This window comes from Trematomus bernacchii, unplaced genomic scaffold (genome assembly GCF_902827165.1).
Source record: "Trematomus bernacchii unplaced genomic scaffold, fTreBer1.1, whole genome shotgun sequence".
In the NCBI taxonomy this organism is placed as follows: domain Eukaryota; kingdom Metazoa; phylum Chordata; class Actinopteri; order Perciformes; family Nototheniidae; genus Trematomus; species Trematomus bernacchii.
In genome coordinates this window covers 6239595-6262534 of record NW_022987582.1, presented here as the reverse complement: position 1 = coordinate 6262534, position 22940 = coordinate 6239595, and the positions used below count along the sequence as shown (strand labels likewise).

The window sequence follows — 22940 nt, the reverse complement described above, 5'->3', positions numbered from 1 at the left end:
GATTAAATATTATTGTATTCTCTTTTTTCGGAGTTGCACTTTGCAGACGGTCCCTGAGCACTCGTTTCTTCTCCGGCTGCGGATAGAGACCTAATGTGTCCAGCTCGGAGGACGGCGCGTATTGCCTTTTTTTTATCAAAATGTGATTGTAGTTCGTTGTCAACCTTACCACGGTACTTAGACGTCATTTGTGTCTGAATAACGTTTTGTTCATGAGTTATTGATCCGTGAAATCCGAATCTCCCAATATCGTTCCAACTTTAATGAACTAAGCCAGAAGACTGTCTCATTTCGTAGACCGCTCGGTTTGCTGTTCCTTCACTTTATTTTTATATTCATTTATTTTGGACGAAAACTTAGCGTGAGGAAAGGCATGTGTGGCGTGAGTGCGTGAGATATGGGTTAATTGCGTGACTCTCACGCTCAATGCGTGAGGGTTGGCAGCCCTGGTCTGAAGAGACAGGTGCCACATTTTGCTTGGGATTTCTCTTAAAGAGACTAGAAACCAAACTGCTTTTTGTATTTCTTTAATAAAAACTGGAAAGTATAAATAAAAAACATCAAAGTAATTTAAACTGACTTTTTTTAAAATTTGTATTAAAGTCCTCCCGTTTGTGTCTTTTGTGAGTGAACACCAGAACATCACTCGTCAATGAGGAGGTTGACGAGGGCGGTCCTGGGGGAGAGGATGAATCTCTTGATGCTGCGCCCGCCAAGATGCTTCTGCACCAACGGGCTCTCCAAGATAAGCTGCTGCACTCGCTTCGAATCTTTGGACACCTGCAGAGGCACGGTCACTCTCCCACAGGCCTTGTTGTTAATCTGAGGATGAAAAATGAAGAATGAGTCAAATGTTCCACTTTAATCTCCGTCTGAAAGCAGTTTTGCCCTGTCAGACTCTACATAAACTCTTCCTTCCTGGCATAAAGGGTCCCAAAATAACAGACTCCACCTCTCCTTCCACACAGTGAACCCTTAAAACACATAGTTAGTGGTAGGTATGGGAAGGGCACGCCGTCTTGTAATGTTTAGATGCATGTGTGCACAATTTGAATGTGTTCATGTATTTGGGGTGTGTGTGTGTGTGTGTGTGTGTGTGTGTGTGTGTGTGTGTGTGTGTGTGTGTGTGTGTGTGTGTGTGTGTGTGAGGCCTTTCAGCCTTGGCCTCCTTTCTGAGACAAACCCAAGTACATGATTAGAGGACATAGGGAGTGAGGTTGTCTCCAGAGGAAGCCCACAACAGAGAGCTCAGTCTGAGGTAAAACCAACATCATCTTCATCAACATCATCAAACACTGGATGCGTGTGTGTATAAGGGGAGACAGTGTGTGTAGAACTTGTGACTTGTGAAAGAGACGAACGAGTAAACAACAAGAATGCAATACCAAAGATGTGTAAAAGAGCGTTATCTTAACTCCCCGGCATGGCAAATATGATTATGGAGAGAACACAGCCTTACAATCACACACACTGCACACCTTCTCTCATTGCCTTTTCTGTCTCTCAATTAGAAAACAGAGGAAGAATCCAACCCCTGAAAGACAGGAGCTTTTAGTCAGCTGACTGTGTTTGCTATCATCACATCACATGTGAGTGTGTGTGTGTGTGTGTGTGTGTGATGTGATGATAGCGAACACAGTCAGCTGACTAAAAGCTCCTGTCTTTCAGGGGTTGGATTCTTCCTCTGTTTTCTAATTGAGAGACCAACCACACACACACACACACACACACACACACACACACACACACACACACACACACACACACACACACACACACACACACACACACACACACACACACACACACACACACACACACACACACACACACACACACACACACACACACACACACACACACACACACACACACACACACACACACACACACACACACACACACACACACACACACACACACACACACACACACACACACACACACACACACACACACACCACACACACACACACACACACACACACACACACACACACACACACACACACACACACACACACACACACACACACACACGCTCTCACACACACACTGTGTGTGTGTGTGTGAGAGCGAGATTAGCAGGGGGTACAACTCTCTAGAGAAAACAGACAGATTAAGAAGTTTCAGCTTTGATCTACTAACGAGTCCATATTCAGGACACTGTGAAGATGGGTGTGTGTGTGTGTGTGTGTGTGTGTGTGTGTGTGTGTGTGTGTGTGTGTGTGTGTGTGTGTGTGTGTTCATTCATGTGCCAGTGTGAGCATGTGTGAATCTTGGATCTGATCCAAGTTCATTTTATAAACCTTCACATCACAGCTGGATATTCTCTCTGATTGCCTTTCCACCTTTAACACTCGACAAACTCACTGGACACACACACACACACACACACAAACGCTGCCAAACCGATTGCTATTTGTGTGATTGTGCTCAGGGGCAGGAAAAAGGCAGAAATGAGGGTGAGTAACAGTGACTCAGGAATAACACAGTGGCTCCTTTACTGGCTTTTAATTATTGACCCACTTGTCTATTTAGCTTAAAGCACACCACTTGATATGCGGACGAATAAACACACATGTGCGGACACAGTTGAACACACACAAACTCACACAGGGTAATCACAGGCTCTCTTGAAAATTACAGACTATGAGACTTTGGGTTTAAGAGCGGAGAGTTCGGGTGAAAATGCCAGTGGGTGCAAGAGCAAATGTGTGCAGATAGCATTTAATAAGTAATGTATAAATAATGAGAAGATTGCTCTCTCTGAGTGAAACCCCTTTATGTTAAAAAATAAAAATGAACACAAGTGGAGCAATAACAATAATTTCTTCAGCACAACTTTGGCACAACTATTGTGAAATGCACACAACCAAAGAGATAATGCGAGATAATGAATAATGTGTATTTGTGTGAGTGTGACTTTACCAGTACAGACAGCTCCACAAAGTCAGGGACCTCCAGGTACTCGGGGTCTACAGTTGGCCAGACCTGTTGCAGGACGTCTCCTCCACGCTGCAGGATGGGGCTGAGGGGGTTCTCCACTTGACAAAGACCTGTGAGGAAACACAGAAGAACAACTTAAAAAAAATTATACCAACTCAGCCTAGGGGTGACAATAAATGGAAAAAGTACATAACAAACCAAATAAGTTGTGTTTTTTTTTTTTAAGAGAGTCAGATAACTTGCTGGGGATGACTTTTATATTTTCTTTTACTAAATTTGTTTTGGAAAATGTATCTTGATGAAAGGTTAAACAACAGCGCACCACTCCCTGTCCTGACTCTCATTCAAATCAGCAAGAGCACATCCCCTGCCAGGAGGAACAAGGGAAGGATATGAACTTCCCTTATTGTGAACTGTGCGAGTGAATTCAAAACAAGGCAAAAGTGAAAAAGGCAACGTGACTGAGTTCAGCAGAGGTCACATGTTCTTGCATATCCCGTTTATAAAACTACACGTGTGCACAAACAAAATGCACACAGCCCGTCGTTAAAAACATACAGGCCTCTTCCTCCCAAGGGTTATCCGTCAAGTTTTCCTGACTGCCACTATCAGCTGGACAATATGCTTTCCGGAACCTCTTTCCCGTCTGTCAGCTGTGTGCAGAGAGAGAGAGCTGGTGTACGTGTGTCATCGACAATAAGGGGATGTCCTCCCGGGCAGTGTGGGGGAAAGCTTATACATAAGGAACATAAGTGACGCTAGATCTTCGCTTGTGTGCTTTCTGCCCTTGGCCAGGAGTACTCAGTTTTGTTTGATGTACTGTGAGCATATTTAAGGTGAACTGTTGTATGGGACACAGATGAAAATATGACAGTGACACAACAGCTGCCGGTGACAGTTAGCGCTTACTCATATCAGATAAGTTCCTCTCACAGATATTAGAGGAAAAAAAAGTGTTCACCAAAAACCAAAAATGCATTTGTCAATGTGTCACTGTACAAAATAACCAATATAACCCCATTGATATTCAGAGTCTAAAACAAAACTAAATAAATCAACAATGTACATTTAGTGCAAGATGCAGCATCTCCTGGTTTGGGATGAGACGATATATGTTTTAAATCTGTTATCTGTTCCTTATTTTATCTGCTCTTTGACATGTTCTTTCATCATTTATAACAAACATGTTATTCAGTTGGAAATATATTATTGGAAATATCCTGATAAGTTACTTTAAAAAAGCTGTATGGCTCATGATCATGATAAATAAGTGAAAAACAGAGCCTGATTAAAAACAAAATACAGGAATTATTACAGAGTAACACAATGTTGCTGTTTTTCATTTGTCCTTTATTTATTATTTTAGTTTTTTCACTCAAGAATGTTCACAAAAAAACAAATGTTTCCTTTTTGTGATGCAATTAAAATGTATCTAATTTATTTAGTAATGACATTTTGATAATGTCCCATGCCGAGACATATGATTAAGGAAGAATTTAGTACATGCTCTTTGAGTGTATTATTTATTACGCGTGAATAGTTTGTATGTCACTAACCTGCCCAAAGTTCAGAAGCCAGGTGAGGGGCCATGGGTGCTGTCATCATAACCAGCGCCGCCAGAGCTTCCTCAAACTCCACGCTGTGCTGCACCACCCCGACTGTCGCACTCTGAACACACAGTGGTAGAAATGGGATTTCCAGAGTGTTTTGTGACAAACAATAAATGTGACATCATTATTTCAAGGTACCGGAGGTCACACTCACACTCAGTGTATTGGTAAGTCCCATTAGCCGAGAAAGGGCAGCGTTGAAGTGGAACTCCTCTGTGAAGTGAGATGTCACCTGTAAATAAAAACGACAACAAAAATAAAACAGGTGACAGTTGTGTTAGTTACATCTATAAAGTTTAAGACGTTATATTTTGTTGTGGTTACTCGACATGTTGACGCCTCCATTGATTGACAGCATCATTCAATATTTTTCAATCTGGATTATTTCAAAATCAGTGACAGACTGGAAACAGGAGCCGCCCCCTGTTATCACCATGTGAACCGGCTGAAGGCACAGAGCATGTCAACACCGCCTTGCTTAGCCTTCTGGGAAGAAGAACCCATTTAGTAAGGGCCTCAGGGAGAAGGAGGTCGATCACCGAGGCTTTTCTGAGGGACAGATCAAAGGACAGCCTCGGCTTTGGGGGCTTATGGCAAACAGCCTGAGGTCCTTTAAAAGCACAGACCCTGAGGCGTGGAGACAGAATCAAACCTGGCAGCCAAAGGAGGCTATTTATAAAGTGTGAAAGGAGACGGAGTGGATTTAAAATCAATTTCCATCCCCTTCCTCTTCTACTCTTTACCCCAGGGGTTTCAGGTTGTGGTGTTTAGCATTGGATGGAAAGGCTGGAACTCAGGACTGTGTGCTGTTGGACCGAAATATATGAAAGATATTACCTCAGACCATACCATCATGCAGGAGCAACTGAGAAAAGACATCTTACCATGCCTTTCAACAGTACAGTCTATTTCGCTGGAAAAAGCCTAAGGAAAATGAATTATTTAATTTTGCACATTAAAAACAATAACTACAGACAATTGGCACTAGCGGAGGAATTAATTCAAAACCAAGGTTTGCAATGGAGTGATACACCCATTTTACTGAAAAAGATATACACCAACCTGCTGTGAAATGAGATTTTAAATGTTGACCCACTACTGACCCCTACTGGTAATGACTGTGGAAATGTCTAACTATTAAATAATGTCACAATGAGACATTTTGAGCCACTTATACCACACCACACCTCTTCAATAGCGTAATTCTTGTTCGCCCAGATCTTCTTTGTCTCTGCCAGCTCTTTCTTCTTCAGCAGGGAGGGACTGGGGGGATCTGCGAGTTGTCGAGCCCCCCTCAGCTTGGTCACCAGCTGCCAGAGCCGAGACTGCCAGCGCAGAACCCCGGGGAGTGCGTCCGCTAATGTGTGGAAGACACAGAAACAGAAGAAAAAAGAATTTAACGACAGCACAGTCAAGTAGTAAATATTGTGGGAGAAAGACCTTTTCAAACATTCTGCAAGATGTCATCTGAAAGCAACTGATCTAGCAATTCTTAAGGAGTGTATTCAATTTTAAGCAAATTCCTAATATGGGAAACAAAGAAAGAATTTTAAGATTTTGTACGAACACTGATGGTATAAAGATAAAGCAAAATCTAACAAAACTAAAGCGATCTGGCATCATTCTGAATTCATTTGATTCTAAATAGAAACTCAAGGTGGAAGTGTAGATTCAAAGGTTTTAATGTCATATGCACATAAGCTACAGTGTAGAAATGGCATGAAAATATTATGACCCGAGCTCCTCCAACGATGCAACGTATATAATAAAATACAAAAATACAAATAAGAATAGTGCAAGAAGTCTATATACACGTGAATAGAATATGATATATACAACAACAGAATGTAAAATTAAATATTGCGCATTAAGATGAAATTAAATACGGTTTATTTCGGTGATAACTATTTAGATAAATAAATAAATTGCAAGATGACAAACAGATGAATGTTTATCGAGGCACTTAACAGAGCTCAGGTGTTAGCAGTCTTATTGCCTGTGGGATTAAACTAATTGTAATTTTGCGACTCACTCTTGACATTCCAGAGGATGTCTTGTTCGGGTGGAGCGGCGTAGAGGATGTAGAGTCGAACCGTGTCCACGCCGTACTGCTGCACCACATCCTGGGGGTCCAGACCGTTGTTTTTAGACTTGCTCATCTTCTCCCACGTCACATCTATATCACCACCACCACGCATCACCGGCTCCGCATCTAGAAGAGGAATCAGTTTAGGTGTCAGTTGTGTTTTTTATTTCACTTAGGAAATATCTCTTGAATAAGATATTTGATGACGTTTAATGGTCTTCAAGGAGTTGTTAATGCTTCTATCACTTCTCGTGTGGATTATTATAATGATTTGTTTACATGCCTTGGCCAAACATGATTACGAGGATTCAGGGTTTTCAAAAGGTAGCCGAAACCAAATCTTGTAGGCATCATCATATCTCCCTTAGCTTCCACTCACTGGCTGACTGACCTATATTTCAATCTTGGATTTTAAGGGCCTGCGTGGTATAGCAGCCTGAACAATGACGTCTTCTGATAGGTTCCCTCTTTTTTATTATCACTCGAGATTCACAGTTTGGCTTTATTCATTTTCTCTCAAGCTTTCTTTTTTTACTCCTTGTACTTAAAGCCTTTTGTCAAGTTCGTTTATTGTTTCCTGCTGGCTCTTGTTTGATGCCTTTTTAGTAAAACACAGTAAAGAAAAGGACTAGTCAATCTGAGTACATAATACTGGGAAGCAATAGAGAGCATAAAGCAAATTGTAAGAGACGTCTTAGGTCTCTTCAAAAGGATTTCTTGTGATTGACTACTTGTCAGGAGTAGCTAGTAAGGAAAAGCTATAAAGCATAAAAAAGAGAGAGGTTGCTATCAGCAGCTTAAAATGGATGTTACTTTGATAAAAGAAGAAAAGGTTGTCATGACTCATTTTGATCTGGCACAGCCACGTGGAGGGAAACCCTGTCCTCCGTTGGAGATGTGTCACACTGACAAACATCCTTCAGTTTCACAACAGTGTGTACCTGTGAAGTCTATCTCTTCTCTCTTTAGGTACCGGCCGCTCTCCGCCTCTTTGAAAGTCTGGCCCTTGATCAGACCCTGGACCAGCAGTTTCCGAAAAGGCTCCCTAAAGGAAATGGAAACGGGTTAATTACCTCACAAATGTACGTGCACAGGAAAAGCGGATAAAACACTGTGTTCTGTACCTGTGGGCGACAAGACCCTGATCCTTGCAGAAGTGACAGAGGAAGCGAGCGTAGTACAAGTGCATGACAGCGTGCTCCTTCCCTCCTATGTAAACGTCCACAGGAAGCCAGTGATCCGCGAGCTGCCGCTCAAAAGGCCTGGAGGGGAAGAGCAAGTTTGAGGGAGCTGTCTCTGAAAGTATTTATTCTGAAAGAAGCTTCAAAATGAACTCTTGCTGTTGGACATCTTTGTGTCTACCTTAGATTCTCTGTCTTACTTTATGTAGAGGTTGTTTTCTTTTTTCTAATTGATCCACACTGGCTTTCACTGCATGCCCACTCCAACTAAATATTAATCATAGTAATCTGGAATGATGCCCTGTTCCCCAGAAAAAGAGCTTTGATAACATAAATATATGCTGGATGTATAACATTAAATCATAAGCATTTTAGTTTTATTATTATTGATTTAATATGTTATTTTGATTTTCCAGTTCTACAATTAATTTATCATGCTCCGAGTATCTGAGGAAATCTTACTGAAATCTAGGCTTTTGATTAGGAATGGTTCAATCTGTTTTAATAATCTTTAATATCATGGTACTTCTATAACTGTTTTTATAGATTTGTTGTGTATTTTATTCAATCTTATCATTTTATTGTTTTGAGTGCTTTGGTCTCAATTTGTTTATTTTGTTAACAGTTTTTGTTCTTTCTGTTCACTGTTTTTAGATCTGTTATTTCCAGCATGCCATTCATCTGAGAAGCCATTTGAAAGGCACAAAACTGTAAGAAAGATGATTTAAAAAATAAAGTTGATTGATTCTATGCTTTATTTGTTAATATAACTTAAAAAAAATAAATAGACAACAAATGTGTCTATTGTGGTGCATTTGATTGTATTTAATTTTCTGGACTTTTATTTGTCTTACTATGGAGTTAAACATCTTTGATATAAATTTCACAATGTAAAGCTCTTTGTATATCTTGTAACTCTGCTACTACAGTGCAATTATAGAAATAAAGTTTCATGTTAGATGAATAAGCAACAAATCATTTCCCAGCATTGTTCTTAAAAACCATTTGTGTGCTTCATACACACATACATACACTTCCTCTAGGGGGCAGGCTGAAACTGATCCAGGGATGAAGCGAGCAGAGGCCTCCTGGAGCTTCCTTTATCTCATTAGCTTATAGTCACACACACACACAGAAAACATCTGGTCAAGTAATATCTATTTCAATTTGGCTGTGAAGGTTTCCTCTAAACTCAGCATCTCATGTAAAAATAGTTTAGCATTTGTACATTTGAACTGAGACTGCTGGGTTTCTTTCAGATTTGGAGCAGCATGTGGTTAGTCTGACGGCATGACGGTCAGCGGAGGCAGGGATTCCACCTAATGATACTTTTTAGAGCAGTCTGCTATCTCTGGGTGTCACCTTTCACACCACTCATTACTCTCCTCCACTCTTCCCTGCCTTCACACTCCCTCTCCGGCTGATGGTGTCTCCGGATAATTGAACCAGGGAAAAAAGTTATGAACTCACATCGCTGAAAATAATTTAACCGGATTGTTGGCATCAGCCCAGGGAACTCTTATACATACCACACACACACTTCCATATAACACCCTCTCCCTATTTCCTTCCTCTTACTTGCTACTTTCAACATCTCCTGCTTCCTATATTATCGTTTCCCCTTGTGCACATAAGGCTCAGCAGGCTAACTGAAATTCACAAATAGTGTAATTGCTTTTTCTGTTGTGCCATAATCTGTCCCACTAAGAAAAGTGATGGGGAGAGCAGTCCCCGTCCTTTTAAAGCAGCTTTACAGCTAGGTCAGGGCACTGGGAAATGAATCTCTTTTGTTGAGCTCAGGGTATCGCTGCCATCCCAGCAGGTGACATCCATAGCTCCATAATCTCTATTGGCAGGGAATGCAAGTTCCAGGCAAGTGTGTGTGTGTGTGTGTGTGTGTGTGTGTGTGTGTGTGTGTGTGTGTGTGTGTGTGTGTGTGTGTGTGTGTGTGTGTGTGTGTGTGTGTGTGTGTGTGTGTGTGTGTGTGTGTGTGTGTGTGTGTGTGTGTGTGTGTGTGTGTGTGTGTGTGTGTGTGTGCACAGTAGTATATGCATGTTTTAAATGGGCAAGTGGGAGAGAGTGGGTGATCTTACCCTGAGCATGATTATGTGTTTGAGTACTTGTCAATGGTGCATATAGACCAAAGTGTGTATGTGGAAGTGCAATGTGTGTGTATGAGGCAAGAGAGATAATCACATTTCTGTAGACATAGCAGACATTACAAAGAATCTTTTTTGAAATATCTAAAAACAGGCAGATATGCTCACTGTCCACCCACTCCTGGAGAAAGAGCTTTTTCTTCTTTGTATTCGAACAAAGACGGTGTAAATAAGACGTGTGCAATTTGCGCTCAAATCTGTCACAGTGTGAGGAAACAGATGCAAAAGGAAAGATCTTGCATTATTGTGGCTTAAAAAAACTGTAAAAAAACAAGAAAGTAAAAGTTTCAGTAGGAGAATGTTCGTACCTGTCTGTGTTATGAGGGTCTGTGTATCTGAAGTAATACCAAGCCGAGTCAACAAACGTGTCCATGGTGTCAGTCTCCCTCCTGGCTGGGCCTTTACACCTGTCAGAGGAGACAAAGACGATTGTTAGAGGCGACACAACAATCAATATTAGGGTTGCTAAGTAGAATGCGAACAAATGAACGATCTCTGTTTGTATGCTAAGTGAAATGGCAGAGTATGTGATCTATTTGTGTGTGTAACGCTGGCTCCATCTGCATGTGGGGGTCATGTCCCTTTAGAGGAGCACAGCTGAAGCCAGGCTGGCACCGCAGCTCTGTTCCTGTGCCCTGACTAACAGGCTGAGCTAACACGGACCCAACTGGCAGGCCCAACACATGATCATGTGTTTGTGTTGGAAATGTCACCCCATGCCCCTTTCTATCCAAACCAAACAGCACTTGGGTACGTGATGTGAATCTACCCACACCCCTTCCACAGTGGAGGACGAGGACGTTTGCAAAGTTTTTCTGTTTGGATTTAAAAGCACTTAATGGAACGGTGAAAGCGCCTGCCTTTTACTTTATAATGAGTCTCAGTAGAGTTGAAATCAGCGTCCCAGAAAGATAAACAGAAGCAAAGCTCTGAGCTTCACTATGAGCAACAGAGCAAGTATCGTATCCTGGACCTTATGGGATGTCTCTGTTTAGTATGATTGTCTCTAACATTTTCACTCACACAAACATTCGTTTCACAGTCAAATGTTTTAATATCAAACTCACTAGCACAGCCACACACCCCTCGACCACACAGGTCTATAATGATCTGTGATGATAAGGTATGAGCTAAAGGTTGCCTAGCAACAAGGCTAAGGTGTAGCAAGGTTAATATTAAGAAGCCAGTTGTTATTTCATAATATAAAAAATCCAGCAGTATAATAAACTGTCACAAAAGAGTACAAAAATAGAAACTTCACAGAATGGGAAAAAAAAATCCCCAAAAATGTCTGCTTAAATGTGTGAGATTTGCTGCCTCCTCTCTCACAGCAGACTGTCCAAATCACAGGCCAGATTGTGGTCATTTGACAGGCAGCTGTTAGCATATACAGTCAGATCAGATTAGACAACACAGAGGGACTCTCTCTGGAGACGGCGCCCTTCTCTAACCCATGGAAAGAGCACAACAACAACAGAAGGTAAGTCCATCTAATGCAACCTGTATGCACAAGTGTGTTAATGAATGTGTGTTTGCAGGATGAGCCAGAAGGAGCCAAAAGGCTCTCGAACAGATGAGGCAAGAGAGGCAGCTGTCCACTCCACAAGTGGGCTCTTCGCATGAAAAATGGCCCTTGCTCCTTGTGCTGTGTGCGTCTGCAAATGTGTGTGCTGCACTAGCTAAGCGTTTCCCTTTTTACCTGTAAAATCATGGAACAACAACAACTATTATGCACACCTTCCAAGCCAGCCTAAGTCGAGCAGGGGGATTCAGCTGGCAGGCCAATTTACAGCGGGCCCGAGACCAGAGGAGTACACAGGAAATGACTTCCTCAAGGACAAATAAAACTCAATTTCTCATCACCCTGCTCGACCGTGTTCCACTCAAACTTTAATTGGACATGGTCGACGAGTGAAGAGAACACATTTCCAGAGACACTTAACAACGGAGGGGAGATGGGAAGAGAGGAGATAACGATGTCTTTGCGATTATAGCCATCAATCTCTACTGATGGGAGGATTTCAAGAAACTTTGTGGAAGTGACTGAACACAATCTGATGACTTGTGCCATCTGCGACTGAGTGGGCCGTTGTTTTAATCAACATGGTGCCAAGATGGTGATTAGTCTCATTCAGAGAGGAATTCCCATGTCAGCGAGGGACTCTGGAGACGCCGGCTGAACAGCAAACATTTTCATACGCAGTCACTCAGGTGACTTGCTGTGTGTGCACGTGCGTGTAGGTGTGTGTGTCTAATAAGGCCTCTGCACCAAAAGGCTGTTGTGTGTGTGTGTGTAAATGTACAGTTTTGCGTGCGTCTCACGAGGCACCGCAGGCTTATGTAACCTCCATCATCATCATCTCATGCTGCTCCTGTCACAGATGCCGCTCATTACACAACCCCATCAGAGCAAAAGTATTAATCACACAATCATAGGCTCGCTCTCAATGCTCTGTGTTCTTGTGAAGCTGTCAATCTTCTCAGCCTGCGCTGACAGCGGGCTCGTTTAGTCAGTGCTGATCTCCTGAGGAACTACAGGAAGTACGCAGGAGAGGGTTTACACATAATTCAATTCCCACTCCACAAACACCATAATGGACAGGATTATTGCCCAAATCGCTAAAGTCGTGCAAACAGCAAAACACACATCTTCGTTTTCCATTTCTGCTACAGCAAACGGCTGAATAGAGCTACTTATCCGCCGATGATTACAGTGCTACTGGAGGTGTCGGTGACTCAGTGACCCTCAAGAGCACTTAAGCGGGATGCTTTCTTACTATGCAAATGGTTAGAGTTGAAATGGTTATTATAAATCTGAGGTTATTTAGAGCTGGAGTGTGGGACATTAACATATAAACGAATGTTACATTCAAGCTCCAGCCGAACAAGTTCACATAATGCGGATTTGCAAAGGAAAGCTCAAGACATTAATGTGAAATTGTAATAATCAGCAGATGAATTATTGAGTTACGGCCAAAAACGTGCTTAATGAGTGGATTTTACCAGCACAATGTTATCTATTCACCCTTGAGTTGATATGGACGTTTGTGCCAAATTTGAAGAGATTCACAGAGATATCACAATCATGACAACGGGATGGAAGAATGTAAAACCCCGAAACCACAATACCTTCGGCCACAAATGTCACAAGCGTGTAACAATAATATTCAAAGTTATGATTATAGAATTGAAATACATTGATTGGCTTGAGGCTTGACTCCCTTGTGCATGGATGACATATAATTAGGGCTTATTGAGAGTCTTTTAATAATTCCCAATCAAAATTATCTACTTCAAAAATGCAAATAAAACGGCTAAATATTCCTTTTTTGTATAGTAATTAAAGGAATAACACAGAGTTTTTTCTCAGGATGTATTATGTTTAAGATGACACCAAACAGGACTGCATGGAAAAAGCATTAAAATACCTTTGTGTGTAATGTTCCAATAAAACTTTTAAATAAAACATGTCAGTGTTCTCACCTGGGACACTTGCAGTTGACCCAGTCGTGAGCTTCCTCCAGCGGTGAAGCGCCCTTTCCTTTGAGAGACGGCAGCTTTGGTAACGTAACAGGTAACTCCTCCTCAGGAACAGCAACTGGACCACAAGATCCACAATGCACCACGGGGATGGGTGTGCCCCAGTATCGCTGCCTTGATATCAACCAGTCCCGGAGCTTGGAGCTGGTGAGGTGTCCGCCCGTCTTCTGCTCTCTGGCCTTCTGGGTAATAGAGTCAAATGCTTGCTCTCTAGATAGTCCTGAGAACTACACCAAGAAGAGGAAATAGAGCATTTAACATTTTATTTTATTTATATATGTTTGTCGTGCGATTTTTACCAATGACCAAATTCCTTTTCCCAGTTCAAATATATGGTTAAAACTCACAAGATCTGAGAGGTGTATTTTTTTTAAGTGAGGAAAAACAGTATCAAAAGCCAAATATACCATCTTCTGACATGCAACAACACAGAAATGTGACGCCATTATAGCAGATCAAAGGCGACATATTGGTAACTTGATTAAAGTGATCGATTTCTCTAAGTTTGAAAGTTGTTAGACATTTTTGAGATAAAGTAATTACATATATATTCCTTACATACGTATATTTAGATATTTTAATGTTGAATGTTACATAAAATAGTCATTTGCATTTGATTGCAAGTGTTCTGGTCACCATCAACAGACCTCATCAGAGTTGATCAGAGTTTGGTTCCCGTCTTCGTCACTTTTCAGCACTGTCGTCCAGCTCAGGTTCAGAGCTCTGGCCACAGAAAGATCCTCCTCACTGCAGTCTGGGATACCTGTCAGACACAGATGCAGCATACACATGTAACACAGAAAAAACACAGACCCACACACATCAACAAATCTCTTGAGAGGTGAGCATGCTGTGCTGGACTAATAATTCAAATCTCTTGGGCTCCACTGCCACTCTCTGTGAGACAAACACCCACTGGCTTAACATCATTATGAACTTGAAAATACTGCATGAAAAAGACGTATAACAAAAGGATCAATCTTCAAAATGCTAGGTGTTTTAAGGCTCAATCTTTTTTTGCTTTAATATCAGCCGGGTTAGATACAGATTACTGTTTTTATTGACCAGATACGATTTCTAGATGATTATTGAACCCGCCCACACAGATAACCACCGGTAACTCACCGATCACGGTATCCAGATAGGCATCAAACGCCTCCTTGTGTGAGATGACCAGGGGAACCTCGTGGCCGGTGAACAGGTTGTGAGCGGTGACTTCTGTAAGGGAGTCTGGAGAGCAGGTGGAGGTGTGAGGGAGGCAGCGCTGCTTCACCTGGCAGCTCATTATACCATGATATTTAAATAAACATATTCACATTAACAAAGTCTCAAATGATGATATGGAATATAGGGAGACAAATACAGTACACATCTGTAATGAAATGTCGAAAAAAAGTGTAAGTCCTTCCTTCTTTATCTGAGGATTGATGGAGAGCAGCACCATTTCTGTTATCAGGCACTGCTCAATTAAGAACCCCCATAAGGAAAACGTTCATCTTCCCCCCCACCTAAAACAGGAAATCCTTGACAAGCCCAATCACAGAGTAGAGTCAGTGCGGAAGAGCTCACCTCTGCCTGGCTGGAAGGATTTCTCAAGGGCCGAGCGGACTGCGCTGCTACCGAGCAGCAGTCTGTGGGAGGGAAGGATGGAAAGGTAGGCTGCTCCGAACACAGACTCTGGAGAGGAGCTGTAGGCAGACAGGGTCTCCCCCGTGTCCTCCCCGTTCACCTGGGGGAGAAGACGAGAAGCAAGTATTCTAAAATATGATGACTTTAAAACACATTACAGGGTAAGCTAAAAATGCATTGTGTTACAGTTGTATGTAGAAATTGTGTTCACCATAGCACTGAAAGGTTCTCCTGTTTATTAAATATTGTCTTTGGAGAGCATGGCAATCAATTACACAATAAACACACATCATTAATAGCCTTGACACACAGAGCTGCTAGCATGGCTATTGTCTGTAGGCTTAGACCAATTAAGGTTGCTACAAGTACCTTGAGAAGAGATTTTTTTTGTTACAGTACAAATGATTAACAAATGATCTGATAAATTATCGGCTGGAGTCTCAATCTATTACCTCGAATCTTGCGTCTGAGATGTTACGCAAATGTGCCGTTAGTAGATCTTTGATAAATAATGAACTACAAAGTCTCTAATCCTATAATTATTTATAGATGACACACATATGATAGGGGGTTCCATGTATAAGTCATGTTGTAGAAAAGATAGTAATACATATTGACAGCCCCCTGGGGAGATAATGAGTGAAGGGTTCCTTTGACAATTTAAAATGATGTAATACAAGTCAAGCAGCCATTCAATTAACGTAACGACCCCTGGTTCTAACTTTAGTTATTCATTCTGCAAGAGAAATCCACTCCCATATACATACAGAAGGACACAAAAACAAAGTCTATAAGCTTTCCTATTTACAATTTATGAAATTAAAGGACTGACTTAAGTAACTTTTTTTCTGAATCTTTCTCCAGGTGAACAGGATAATAAGACTTTTGAATCATCAGACTTGTTTCGGTTGATTTCCACTTGCAGATCAATGAACCTGATGACCATGATAAACAAAGCGTAGATTTGTATGTTTTGGCAACTGAATTTTGGTAACAATACATGGATAAATACAGGTTTCCAAAATAAAAGCAAGCAATCAGTGCTCGGGGAGAAAGAGATGAAAAACAGGGGCTGGGAATGAGGAGAAAACAAGGAAACACTTAGTAGAAAAAGGTTGAGAGATTAAAAAGGAAGCAAGAATGATGAATGAATAAAAAGTGAGGAAGGGGGGGAAGGGAGCCGAGATTCACCTTGAGTTTGAAATCGAAGTAGCAGCCGGTGCACTCTCCAATCCAGTTTGCCTGCATGGCTTTGACACCGTACCACTCCGGCAGGTCGGCCAGGGCGTCCAGCAGCGGCTGCAGGAGGGAGGCAGGGACAAAGATTTGCAGAAGTTTAAAAAATATATAATTTTCCATTTCACTGTGGAAAATAGCTATTTTTTTTAAAGGTGGGGCAACTAGTTCCTCACACGTTTATGGCTGCCTAGGATAATGCAATTGACTCAGTGTGACCTCTTCCAAAGCCTGGCCAATTTATTTTTGACAAAGCAGCAGAGCCGACCAGGTCACATTATGCAGACAAAAGGGGATTTTCAAAAATCCTGACCTCCACTTGCCCTACTTTCTTTGATATCACAAAGCTATCGCCTATAAAGTGTACACTCTCTCTCTCTCTCTCACTCTCTCTCTTTCTCTCTCACACGAGTTACTCTGCATGATTAAAGGAAGCTATGCATATCAACGAGGCTCGGGCCACGAAGCCACAGCTGGGCAGAGGCCCGAGATGTTCGAACTCTCCATTTCCTTTTCAGACTGTCACAATCTATTACCCACAATCCCCCCTTACTGTGCCGCTCAGCATGCAGTACCTCATCACAGCGATATTGATAGGCACATAAACACTGGCTATAGTCATCACCTGCATGGCCGTGGAGTGTGTCGGTTATGGATTTACTCCAGAGTGGGAGAAAAAGAGGCTCTACAAACCAGCAGTGTATCTGTGTCAGCATGATGGAGAGACGCAGCAAAAACAGAGACTTTCCAAGCAGAAAGAGGAATGACAGATAACCGATGGTGGCTTTACAGTGAGAGGCAGTAAACATTTTCACTTGTCTGGATTTAAAAATATAGTTTTATAGAGAACCAGGGGTAACAGCAAGGACAGGAGTCTCCATGGCAACTAAGCAAAGCGTGTGAGAAAAGGGATTGTATAGCAATGACCGAGGATTGTATGAGCATGTGTGAGAAAGACGCATCAAGTACACCTTGGACTAAAATAATACATTATGCAGCAACACAAGGATATAAACCAGTAAGTCAACAGTGGTTTGTGGTTGAAGCTAGTCATGTGTTATAGAGGGAAAAGGCTTCGTAGAAATGCTAGACACAGCTAGATTTGAGTAGATTAAGCAACTTTTGGACTAAGTGCTGGTAGCTTCTTTCCTTGGAAAAGAGTTGATAAAACTGGAATGCGTTTATCATTTCATTTTGTAAAAATCTAGCTTTTTCTCGCTGGCTACTGCCATGTTACCTACCAACGTTACGATGTACCCAAATGATGCAAAACAGCCCTCATATTTGAATAATAATATTGCTGAGGAACACACTGAGCCCTCAGTTTGTGATTCATTTAGATGTCAGTGCAGTGCAGCAGGCAGGCGGCATGTGTGCCTGAGTGCAACAAGTTTGATTATGCATGAAATTGAAAACTCTGCTCCAGCAATGTGATCATTTCACATCCTGCCTGCTCCATCTTAGAAATAACATGCAGTCAACTATGTCCTGGAACAAACAATATGATTTAGATTCATGAAGAAACTCTTTCCGTTGAACTAGCTGACAGCTGAACTGATGACTGCTGAGTAAATATTGTCTGAGGTTAATGTTGTCTAACAGAGTGGAACACGTGTACAGGCGAGCAGAGAAACGCACACGCGGGAAATCAAAGTCCAATTACATCAAGCTAAGGTTTCACACGGTCGTCCTCTCACTCCATCTGTCTTTCTCACTTCTTTTCTTTAACACCTTCCTCTTCCTTCCTTCCCACTTCTCTATTCGTCAGGGAGAAATTAGAAATGCAGGAACACATTGTCACAGTAGGCAGCCTCCACCTCCTCTCACACCTCTGACATAGACAAGCATGGGCGGCTTCAGCGCTGCGGCTAAAACTGGGTGACGAGCTGACGTTTTAATCAAAGTGATACAATTAGCAAAGGAATTAACAAACCCTCTGAGGACCAAGTGTTTTTACATGTTCTATAAGAAATCACAAGTGTTCCATTATTGATGATCATTTTTCAAAGCAACAAGACTTAGATTGTTTCACATCCAACAGGCAGGTCTTTTCAATATCATTTTAGTACAGTATACAAATCTATGCTATACTTTCCTCTGCCTTTCCTTCATGTGGCAGCTGTTTGACCAAAGAAGACCTAAAATAATTTATATGATTAGTTGATCGATAAATAATCTGCAACTATGTTCATGTTCATGTCATTTTTCAAGCAGTTATGTCAGTTTCTCTGGTTTAGCTGCTGCTTTTCTGGGTTTTTTATTGTTTTTAACTGAATGTCTTCGGGTTTTGTTTTTTTTACATTTATTTTTTATTTGCATAAAATAATTACAGACCATCTTACATTTAAAAAAATGTTGAAATTATACAAAACAAATAATGTAAATCACGACACAAAATGTCTCTTTGCGTTTTACAAAATTGAGATGGGCATTTTCTTTTTCTTCTGCAAATTCACACGCCAGACCAATAGGAAAAAAATGATGATTTATAGATTGATTAATAATTACAATCCTTAGTTTCAGCAAAAACTTCTAAACTTAGAAAACAACTAACTTAAGATGTAATAGCCACTGTCTGTAAGTCAATGGTCTGGAAAAATGTGATTTCCCCATCTATATAAAACAAAAGCACTTTTCTCCTGTGCAGTGTGTCTGTTAGCACACGCACACCTTCATCTCCAACAATGCAAATGCATGTTCTGCATTGCATGAACCATCTTTCCTGTCGGTGAATCATATCACATCTCCGGGGGGGGGCTCATTTTGTCCTGCAGCAGGCCGGTTCTGTGCGCAATGGTGGAGGCTTCTCATCAGCTGGCCAGACCTCCTGGTGGCATTAACACGCCACCGCTGGTTTCTATCTACAAATGACGCTGTCCAGGGGTCTGATTGCAGAACCAGAGAGGCAGGACTGCAGCTGCTGCTTCTGAAGTGGCAGCCATGATTGTTATCAGTAGGGTCCCAATGCTCATTTTGGCCTTCATGAAGCTGCCGGCCAGCCATACAGGCACCACTGGTCACACACATCATGCAGAGCTCTCTCTCCCACACACACACAGACATACACACACATACTGCAAAGCCATACCTTGGCATAGTTTGTAGTCTTGATGAACCATTGTGTGAGCAGCTTCTGCTCCACCAGGGCGCCAGATCTCCAGGAGCGACCATTTTCATCCACCTGCTCATCAGCCAGCACCGTCTGATCCACAGGGTCCCAGTTCACCACCGCCTGGAAAACACACACACAAATGCAGATAAACAACACACACACAAATGCAGATAAACAACACACACACAAATGCAGATAAACACACATAGTTCAAAGGAAAAAAGAGCTTAGGAAGTAGTCTGGATTTAATAGACAGAGAAAAGGCTTATTTCAAGGTTGTCCCATTTCGTTAAACATTATTAAAAAGCTTCTAACAAGCTCTGCTATTTTCCATTCTTATTTTTTTGTCAAACCGTAATGGGTGAGCTGCCTCAATCATTCCTGTAACAGTCAGCGACCTCAAATCTAAACCAATCATACCATCCTTTCAGAAGGAAACCTGTATAAGCACTTTAGTGCAAAGGCCATTCCTACCTCTTTCTGATATGCCAGTCCTGCTTCGAAGAGCTTGACAAACAGATACTGCGTCCACCTGTAGTAGTCTGGAAGGCAAGTGGTGACTTCCTGTCGGGAAAAGCAGAGTCATGTCAGCAGTGGGTGGTGTGACGCATACAAGAGAGCAAATCAGATCTAAAAGCCGTACAGTCTGTTTGATGCTCAGTTCTACTTCACTTCCTACTCACCCGGTCCCAGTTGAAGCAAAGCCCGAGGCTGTCCAGCTGCTCCCGCATGGACTGGATATTACTGACGGCACAGAAAACAGCAATGTTAGGGTATGTTTAACAATTCACGCTTATAAGAACAGATGTGATATTTTCAACTACCTCTTCGTCCACTCCTCTGGGTCGAGACCTCGCTCAATGGCTGCATTTTCGGCCGGAAGTCCAAAAGCATCCCAACCCATCGGATTCAACACCTTTGGATTAAGTTATAAGATCTGTATTAGTCATGATAGCACTGTAAACAACAATATGGATAATCAACTCATTTCAAATCATTTAACATACAAACTATTCACTATTTTCAGCTCAAAATGTGAAGATTTGCTTTCTCATTGCAAAGTATTTTCAATTGTTATCACTACTTTTACAGACCAAATGATCAATATAAAAAGTATAGACTGATTCAGCCTGTATCAAGAACATTTGAAGTGAAAATAAGCCAAGATTATATGAATTTGAAATGAGAATTTACTAAATGTTTTGTTTTTTGATGTTCATTCACATACAGAGAAACGTCTGCCTTCAGTATATATATATATATATATATATATATTCTAGAGTCTAGTTTATCACTTTGCACAATAAAGGTCCAAAATCCTATTTTATTTGTATTTACTTGCACATCTCAAAACATTCTCTTGCACTATTTTTTCAGTTTTATTTGTTTTATGTCCTGTATATATTCATGTTGCACTGTTGGAGGAGCCTGTGACTTCAGTTTTTCGTTGCCATATCTACACTGTAGCTAATGTGCACATGACAATAAAGCCTTAAATCCTTGAATTGAATTGAACAACAAAAAAAAGCCAAGTGAACAATAGCAAACACATTTTTTGAGGGAGGGCTTTAAAGGTTTGAATGAGCAACCGCTTACTTTATAAAGTATGTGATGAGAGGATTTATGCAACAACCAATAACAGTAAAAATGAACCATGTTTTATTGCAGGAGGTAATTTATTCCGCAAAATAGCTCTGGGTTCCCCTAACTGCAGCACATGTTGACCCCTATATGATAATGCCTCAGCGGTGATCTCAACTCCATTACACATGGTAGTTAATGCATTTACACCAACTACAATGTTCATGTAATTGCAGCTGTTGCATTATGCAAAATAAGTGGAAAGCCATGTTGAGCTTAAAATGGGAGATCAGGATGTGACAGCTTTAAGCCTGATGCAAATGACTCAGTAATCTGTTTTACACACAGTGTCCGGAACAAAAACCACAATTTACTGTCACTTTCCCTTTGTCTGCTTTCTCCCTCTGTCCCTCTGTACTCTGTATCCACATTACCATCCAGCATACACCCTCCTTAACATAAGTCATTTTCTCCTCCAGACGACGTCTCGCTCACTCTTCTCTTTTTCCCCCTTAAGCGCTTCGGATGTGTCTTTCTGCTCCGAGAGAGAGAAATGAGATGAAAGCACAGGAGTGGAAGGCGGGAGTAAAGTAGAGGAGAGGCAGAGCGACAAGGAGTCGAGGACTGGAGAGGATCATCGCACGGACTCTAACGGGTCTGATGTTTCAGACGAATTGGTATCCTTGGTAACTGCCTCATTTGTAAAGCCGAGTGCTGGATGGCATTAGGATAAGAGCGCTCGGCACGGCAGACCACTGTGGCTCAGGAGGAATACAGGCACAGGCCAAAGAATAAAAAACATGCGTCTCATTAGGGTGGATATGCTACTATGTTGTTTATTAAGTGTACATTTGGAATTAAAGTGAGGCAGTATTCATGAAGGGAATTTTACAGGGTGCGCTTGTGATGGACAGGCTGCATTAGTGAGCTCAGTTCTCAAAGTTTAAAGAAAGCAGCAGAGGCAAACTATCTTTTCCCCGCTGATAGCTTCAGCTCCACTTATCCCTATGAATGCTAGGCTCTTCACCAACCCGTCATCATGGTACATTTCAGGGCTTGAGTGACAAGAGGCAGTGTAGGCACATTTTATGACAATCTGTCCTCTGTAATGTGGAGCGAATCAGTGCCAAGCTGAGGCAGATACATCACTCCATCGCTCCAGGATCCTCGCGTTGACGACAACAGGGACAGGCCGTGTTTGCTGACTGATTGTGTGAATGTGAGGCCACTCTGCTACATGCATGCATCCGCCCACACAGCTCCAGCCAGAGGCTTTACTCCATCTGTGGCAGCTTTGTAAAGCACGTCAACTGTTATCTCATCACACTAATCAATTCTAACCAGGCTCTGGTAATTGCATCAATATAAAACTGTCTTGTTAAGTAGCACAATGATACACAGGAGCCAATGTAAAACAAGCAGCTGTAGAGCAAAGGACAAGAAGAAGAGGAGCGTAAAGTCAATCCGTTTTCATTTTCATCTATAAAGGTTCATTTCAACCAGTTACTGAAGTAGATTTACCGTAGCGGTATCCAGGAATGCAGATCATTTTGGTTATATGAATAGTTTCGAACATACTGTTGAACACACTGATTCCCTTTTTGAGTTTAATGAGATTGATATCACCGTGCAGTTCATACTTAGCTACTGTCATCAGTTGGTTAGCTTAGCATGAAGACGGTAAATAGCTACCCTGACAACTTGGAAGGACACAATACCCTTTGGGTTTTCTGACCAATTAAACACATAATTGATTAGTGTTATAAGCAGCTTTAGAGCATCTGGTGGATTTGGTTACTGTTGGACAGAATAAAGATAGTATTCGCCGTTGACCTTATCTTGAGAATCCACAGATAC

The 22940-nt window shown here is 41.6% G+C and overlaps 1 protein-coding gene across 1 annotated transcript in view; it reads right to left on the bottom strand.

Moving 5' to 3' along the window:
* Positions 1-511: 511 nt before the first annotated feature.
* lars2 (leucyl-tRNA synthetase 2, mitochondrial) overlaps positions 512-22940 on the bottom strand; it is a 30680-nt gene continuing 8251 nt past the window's right edge. The window contains exons 4-21 of the mRNA XM_034127515.1: positions 20327-20418; positions 20186-20246; positions 19977-20066; positions 19479-19622; positions 16346-16453; positions 15095-15254; positions 14651-14755; positions 14173-14288; positions 13469-13752; positions 10294-10392; positions 7770-7907; positions 7587-7690; positions 6592-6771; positions 5747-5916; positions 4714-4791; positions 4506-4617; positions 2932-3059; positions 512-822 (exon numbers count right to left, since the gene is read on the bottom strand). Coding sequence (XP_033983406.1) covers positions 643-822; positions 2932-3059; positions 4506-4617; positions 4714-4791; positions 5747-5916; positions 6592-6771; positions 7587-7690; positions 7770-7907; positions 10294-10392; positions 13469-13752; positions 14173-14288; positions 14651-14755; positions 15095-15254; positions 16346-16453; positions 19479-19622; positions 19977-20066; positions 20186-20246; positions 20327-20418 — 2349 coding nt within the window. The 3' untranslated portion in view covers positions 512-642. The remainder of the gene's footprint in view (positions 823-2931; positions 3060-4505; positions 4618-4713; positions 4792-5746; positions 5917-6591; positions 6772-7586; positions 7691-7769; positions 7908-10293; positions 10393-13468; positions 13753-14172; positions 14289-14650; positions 14756-15094; positions 15255-16345; positions 16454-19478; positions 19623-19976; positions 20067-20185; positions 20247-20326; positions 20419-22940) is intronic.